General features: G+C 42.7%; 1 protein-coding gene across 1 annotated transcript; it reads right to left on the reverse strand.

Moving 5' to 3' along the window:
• Positions 1-941: 941 nt before the first annotated feature.
• Positions 942-6,527, reverse strand: LOC123051227 (WD repeat-containing protein 25). The gene is made up of 5 exons (XM_044474042.1): positions 6,168-6,527; positions 5,480-5,641; positions 4,190-4,674; positions 2,325-2,928; positions 942-2,231 (listed from the first exon to the last, which is right to left on the reverse strand). Exons 1-4 carry the CDS (start codon positions 6,484-6,486, stop codon positions 2,557-2,559), a joined length of 1,338 nt encoding a protein of 445 aa, XP_044329977.1. The 5' UTR covers positions 6,487-6,527; the 3' UTR covers positions 942-2,231; positions 2,325-2,556.

A 6,527-nucleotide genomic window follows, 5' to 3' on the forward strand; every position in this document is an offset into this window, starting at 1 on the left:
ACCCCCGTACATCGCCAGCCAGAGCTCACACAGCAAACCAAGACAAACTCCGTCTACCTTAGCTCTAGCCTGTCCTAGCATAACCCATGGCCACCCCCTCCAGTTTCAAGGTCACGCCGTTCGCCAGGCTCACGGAGAACACCGAGTTCGACTTCCGTGGCTTGTACTTGCGCAACATCGTCTTCGGAAAGAACCCCAACCGAGCACTCTTGGTAGACCTGAATGCTTCCATTGGGTGGGGCTCGACGAGCGTGGTCAACTGGACGATATACGATGGCACTTGCCCAGACGCGCAGCTAGTTGGCCGTGCCCGAGGCCTGCAGGTCGATGACGATGGATGGCATAATTCCCTCACCCTTGCGTTCGAGAGTGGAAGGTATATGTACATTCCTTTATTTTCGTTTTTCATGTGTGTTTTTCGGCCACAATTTAGATTCTAGTTATCTTGCTTTATCCATAACTTTACAACTTATTCTAAAGGTATCTTGCTCCCCCTATAGGCTGTCTATTGGAAGTTGTCTTGAAAATAAATGATTCTGTCACTTTTTCCTGATTCTTGCGATTTGAATCCAATGGGTGCTTTTCCTTTTTGTACTCGGAAAAAAGTGACTCAAGCAAAAGAATCTTTGATCAATTTTCATTCGCATTACCTAAGACCTGACAACAGAAATAGCGCAACTTTGAAAGGGTAAGAGCAATCTAAGACAAGGGCATAAAGGGCACAATTATGATAGGTTTGCTCTTACACATTGTAACTGCAGAGTAATTCATGGTTTTGGGATTGAACCAAATGATCAAAACAACTTCAAAATGATAAGAAAAGGAAAGACGGCAAATAAAACAAGAGTAGAATAGATGTTGCTCGAAGTTACTGTAAGGTAGAATGTGTTTAGCGCATTGGTATTACCATGAAAGGAAAAAAAACAGAAACTTATAGCAAATGGTAGCAAAAACTTCGGAAATCGTGAGAAAATAAAATAAAATAATAGAACATGTGATGTTTGAAGTTATTCTAAGGTAGAATGAATTCAAGGCATTGGTATTGCCTTGAAAGAAGAAAGGAAATACAGCCGGAAAATTTGAGCAACTGCTCCCAAAAGACTGCTTTAATTACTTGCAAGTTCGATCATTCACCAATCCAGCTCTCGTCAGGTGTATAAAAGCTAGCTGATGCAAATGAATCACATTTGCTTGTGCATGATACAGAGCTTGCCCATGCTCACAAGAGCTGGCCCATGGGGTGGAGCTGGTGACTACACTACTTACAAAGACGAGTTAGAAGAATCATGGCGCATACAAAGTATGACGATCGTCCAGGACCAGGGGATAATTGCTATGTTTGAATGCACTTATGTTGACCTGTCTGGCAAGAGGCGCACCACGGGTGCTTGGGGTGCTAGTCATGGTCATCGCGTCCTTAATAAGGTTTGTTTTGCATGTGTTTGGTTCTTACTGTGATTACTAATTTTGCATTGATTCGGTCAATTCAATGGATGATCAATTTTTTCCTTTCCTTAACTTTTCCCATGGTTGCAGATCGAGCTGGGGCCTCAAGAGGTTTTGCAAGCACTATCAGGAACTTATGTCGACCATAATGAGGAGACTGTTATAGAGTCACTTAAGTTTGTCACCAACGAAGACGAGTACGGGCCTTATGGACGCACAACTGGTATTCCTTTCAACTATGACGTGCCTGAAGACCGAAGCATCGTTGGCTTCTTCGGGCGTCATGGAGGTAAACTCATCGCGATTGGAGTTTACATGGTCTAGATGAATCAGTGCATATGCCGATGGTGACACGCACAGTTTCCTTTGTAATTTTACCCAATGTAATTTTCTTTCTTTAATTAATTCAATAAGATGGTCTGTCTGTCCATGAGGGACCTCCATGCTACAGTTATAATTCACCCTCCGCATCTCCTTGACTGCTATGTCCAAGTTTCTGATGAGGAAATCGAGTTTGTGAAACTATTTAATCAGTCAATTGCAGTCCCCGGCGATGTTTTGTCAATGATTGTGTTTTCTTCAGCTCATGAGTTGTTGGTGGCAACTGTTTACTCATGTCCAACTGATCGATTGATTTAGCACAAAGACACAAGAGAACAAATCCAAGAACACGCTACCTGCAGAGGGGATATTTGGCATGGCGCGGCTCGAAAATCCCAGCATCAAGGAGCACAATATGGGGACAGAGGCACCTTGCAGCAATTGCCAGACCGCCGCTGCACCTCCTGCAGAGTTAAACAAGGAACCAAACATGTACTAGTTTGAGAGGACTAAACTGAGCGCGTTCAACAAGTTAAAATACTGCATGTGCATTTTACCTTCGATTCAATCATCCTACTCCATCAACAAAGCTTCCGTGGATACAAAATGTAAGCCGCACCACCTGCACCTTCAAACATATTCTGCTGATTCAGTAGCCAACTCCCAACTCCCACTGCAAATAATGATGACCGAGATTGCCCAAACACAAGGCAGGCCAAGCTTGTAGTGATAGGTCAACCTGAATCTGCAGTTAGAAATCCAGGAGAACACTGCAAGGATCAGTGCTCTTCATTCGAAAACAGATATTTCACCAGTCCAGCCACATGCAGCGATCACATTAGGGAGTACAGGGTGGTATGCAACACAAGTGCACGCTTCTTTGAAGGCTTCAATCTTCCTCAGAAACCTTGAGGATTTATAGTCATAGAAATAGATGCAGCCATCGGATGAACCGGACGCAAGTTCCCTCCCGCTCAAGGAAAAACTGCACTTTATCGGGAAGCCCCACACTCCATGTCCTTCAAACCGCCTATACCTGTTTAGCTTGAATGGCGGCCTTGCTGAGAAAATCGCAATGTAGTTGCCGTTGGATTGCGCGACAAAAGAAGCTTCGTATGGGTGGTATCTCACACAGGGACAGGTGAATGCTTCTGTATAAACCTGTGATACAAAGTGGGATTTTTGTCAAGTCCCAGTATGATTATTCAGACCCAGTTCTTTTTTTTTTGTTGTTGCAGAAATCAACATGAAACAAAAACTTTTAGTGAACACAGAAAAAACTGTAATGGGCACATTAGTAAGCAGAGCACAGTTATCAGCTCCAAACTGAAAAGAAGGTCAGTGGAGAGGACTACCGTGCAGCTGTGGCAACTCAGTAGGCATTAGATTAGAGAAGCGTTAATTTTAAAGTATCCATGTCAAACACATTGAAATATAGGAATACATGTTATAGAGTACATAGACTGGATCACTGATCTTCAAAAAAGAGTACATAGATTAGGTTAGGTAGTCCATGAGTTCAGTTCAAGTCAGAGCACATCAGTTAAGTTCAATCAAATCTTGGTCATCTCAAAAGGCCAAAACAATCTGCAGCTCAGAGGGGTCACCCACTCACCCTGAGCCCACAAGCACAGGCACTAGATTTTTTTTAGAAGAGCAAGCTCAAGTTATCATTTAGCATACTAATTATCAGCCCAAGACTCATCGTTTTCTTCACTCCTCTTCACAACAAGTAGCAATATAGCATGATGATTGGTGGCCATATTAATAAATCAAGATTTTGTCTTTGTTCCACAGTGCTACATGTAGAATACTAAAATTTTGGGTAAAGGACTTAACAAGACATACATATGTACTAATGGAGCAAGCAAATGCAGGAATGTGGTAACAAGTTGGACCTGTTTTCGCTATGGAGTACTAAACAAAATCAGAAAGAATCTCGATGCATATTAACATTTTCGAAAATGGGTATGTTCAATGGTATTCAACACTCATGGACCAATTTGTCAACCACATATGCACTGTTAACTTCGTATTTCAATGTACTATACTACTGCATCACTATCATAGTATATTCAAGGAAATATGTTGCTATCAATTAATCAAGTTCTATTAGTACCATAGTATATTCAAGGCAATGGACATGTTTTTCTTCTCTAATTATATATGCTCAAGACTCTAAATTTGCAGTTATACTTGACAGAAATGAGCTATACAAGTGAAAATAACTTGACGAGTCAGATAGAGGAAAATATAAGAAAATAACAAGCATCTTAAATAAGCATTGTGTCTACTTTATTTCAATCTTCAAAATATACCTCACTTGAATATGTGAATACAAATTGGGATAATATCATGAGGTACTGAAAGTAAAAAAATACTATGCTAGGTCAAACAAATAAATAGTTTTAGAATACGTTACCTGGTTAGATAGAGGAACTTCTCGTAATGTATCCCATACTATTATAGTGTTCTCACTAACATTGCTTCTGGTTGTGTCAGTTGAAGAGATAAACTGCTTCCCATCAGCACTGAATTCAAGATCAAGGATGGTGCCAAGACTTCTGTTGAACTCTTTAGTTGCTAAGCCAGTTCGAATATCCCAGAGTCTAAGAGAACCCTTGGACCCACCAGACAGGAAGAGATTTGAGTTGCTTGGATTGAACTTGACGACCTCCACTGGTTGATCCTCCTTGAATACCCTGATTTCTTTTCCCTCCTCAGCGTCAACTAGTCGTGAGGAACAATCAAACCCGCCAGAAAGTAAGAAGGGCCGATGATGGGACCACTTCACATCCTTTACAGCAGCAGTATGATGTTTTAAAACTCGAGCAGTAGTATCCCCTCTGTTCCAAACGTTCCATACGCGGACTGTATGATCCATTCCAGCAGAAGCAAGAAGATGTCCTGTGAATTTGCTTCTTGGTGAGTATCTGCTGGCAATAATGTTCTAATTGAATAGAATACAAACAGAGAACAGGATTATCCTGAAACTGTGTACATCAATATGTAAATTACAAAATTACCATCAAGTCATCTCATGCATCACACTTGGTAGCAGTAGTTAAGAGTGGAACATGATAGTATGACATACCAAAGAATCTCAATATATCTATCGAATTGAGCAACACAGCATCAAGATATACACTTCAACTATCTGAATAACCGAATACTTTCCAACTTTGTTCCCATGTATAATAGAACATTATCCGACTTCTTACTTGTGGGTTAAGAGAATGTAATAATAGTGATATAACATTTCATATGTAAGATAATACTTTGCCAGGTTCATCATATCCTTAACTTTACAACTGCTGTCATTATAATGAGGACATGTATTGCATGTCCTTTCTTAAAAAGGGCAGCCCGGTGCATGTAGCTCCCGCTTGCGCAGGGTCCGGGGAAGGGTCCGACCACTTGGGTCTATTGTACGCAGCCTTTCCCTACATTTCTGTAAGAGGCTGTTTCCAGTCCTTTCTTCACAAGTTAATATACCATCCTCTTTTCATGTTAGAAGACCAGTTTGTCATAATACAACAATTTATTGTGAATCAAAAACCAAAGGCTAGAATCCTACATTTGTTTTAAACATGTAACGCATAATCCTAGAGAACGCCCCACACCTCATCATTTATAAGAGGTGTTACTTATAATTTGGTCAATATAAGTCAATGCGAAAAGTGAAATCAAAGTACAGAGAATACCTACATACCATGGCTCGGTGACCAATCCACACAATTGACTGCTTTAGTGTGACCCATCAAAGACACTGAGAGCTTGAAAGGTGAACTGTTGTTGGATCCAGGCTTTGGTTGGCACCGTAAATAATGCAAAATATCAGCTCGAACATTTGAATCAGCAAAAGATCCAACAACTGCAATAAGAAGCACAGAGCACATGAGCAAGGAACATAAATGGTGTTTAAGAAGCAAGAAAAGGAAAAACTAAGATAACACTTGCATCACTCGCAATTCACTGAGTCATCACCAATGCTTCATATGAGCAAAATATCACTACAAGGGACAAAACAGGGCTTCGGTTTTCTTGCACAGCAGCTAACAATTCAGAGCCTTTAATTCACATTTACACAATAATTCTCCACAATTCCTCACACAGTTTCAAGTTCAACCATTAACTACCGGTATGTAAATAGACAAGATCGGGTCGATACTAAATTTTGCATTATGCTACTGACGAATGACAGCTCAATTTTATCTTGACATGGATGACACGAGAATCTCACTTGAGCAGTGTAAAAATTTCTGACATCAATGTTGTTGGTCACAATGCATATTCGCTATACGGACATCAATGTTGCCAATCTAACCGCAACCAGGAACTCGGAATGTCTTATCCAACTTGTGCAGTGCCTGCCAGAAGGGGGTCAAGGGTGTCCTCACCTGGGGAGTCGAACTCCGGCGGAGGAAGCGGTGCCGCGGAGCCCACGGGAGGCTGGGATGCCGCCAGGAGGGCGCGTTCCCTCTTGGAGACGTACCTTCTGCCAGCCAGCGGCGGCGGCGCGGCTTGGGGTGGGGCCGGTCGCGAGGCGGGGAGGGGAGGAGGTGGTGGGTACCCAGGGTACGGGGGAGACTCCCACCGCGGCCGCTTCGGGGGAGGCGGGGCGGCCGAGGGGAGGGCCGTGGCGGGCCAGCTGGGAGCCGGGGCGGCGTCGGCGTCGTCGTCGGAGGTGGCGCCGTACGCGGCGGAGAGGAGATCCATCGGCCGGAAGGTTTTTTTTTTTCGACGCCAATATCTGGCGT

The sequence above is a fragment of the Triticum aestivum genome, chromosome 2D (assembly GCF_018294505.1).
Source record: "Triticum aestivum cultivar Chinese Spring chromosome 2D, IWGSC CS RefSeq v2.1, whole genome shotgun sequence".
In the NCBI taxonomy this organism is placed as follows: Eukaryota; Viridiplantae; Streptophyta; class Magnoliopsida; order Poales; family Poaceae; genus Triticum; species Triticum aestivum.

What these genes read in the sequence shown, in the direction of transcription:
- LOC123051227 (XM_044474042.1), bottom strand. Translation starts at nt 6,486, where the DNA reads ATGGATCTCCTCTCCGCCGCGTACGGCGCCACCTCCGACGACGACGCC. An exon ending in GGATTGGTCACCGAGCCATG is followed by an intron (nt 4,675 to 5,479) that starts GTATGTAGGTAT and finishes GCAAATTCACAG; the next exon opens with GACATCTTCTTGCTTCTGCT. An exon ending in AAGTTCCTCTATCTAACCAG is followed by an intron (nt 2,929 to 4,189) that starts GTAACGTATTCT and finishes TTTGTATCACAG; the next exon opens with GTTTATACAGAAGCATTCAC.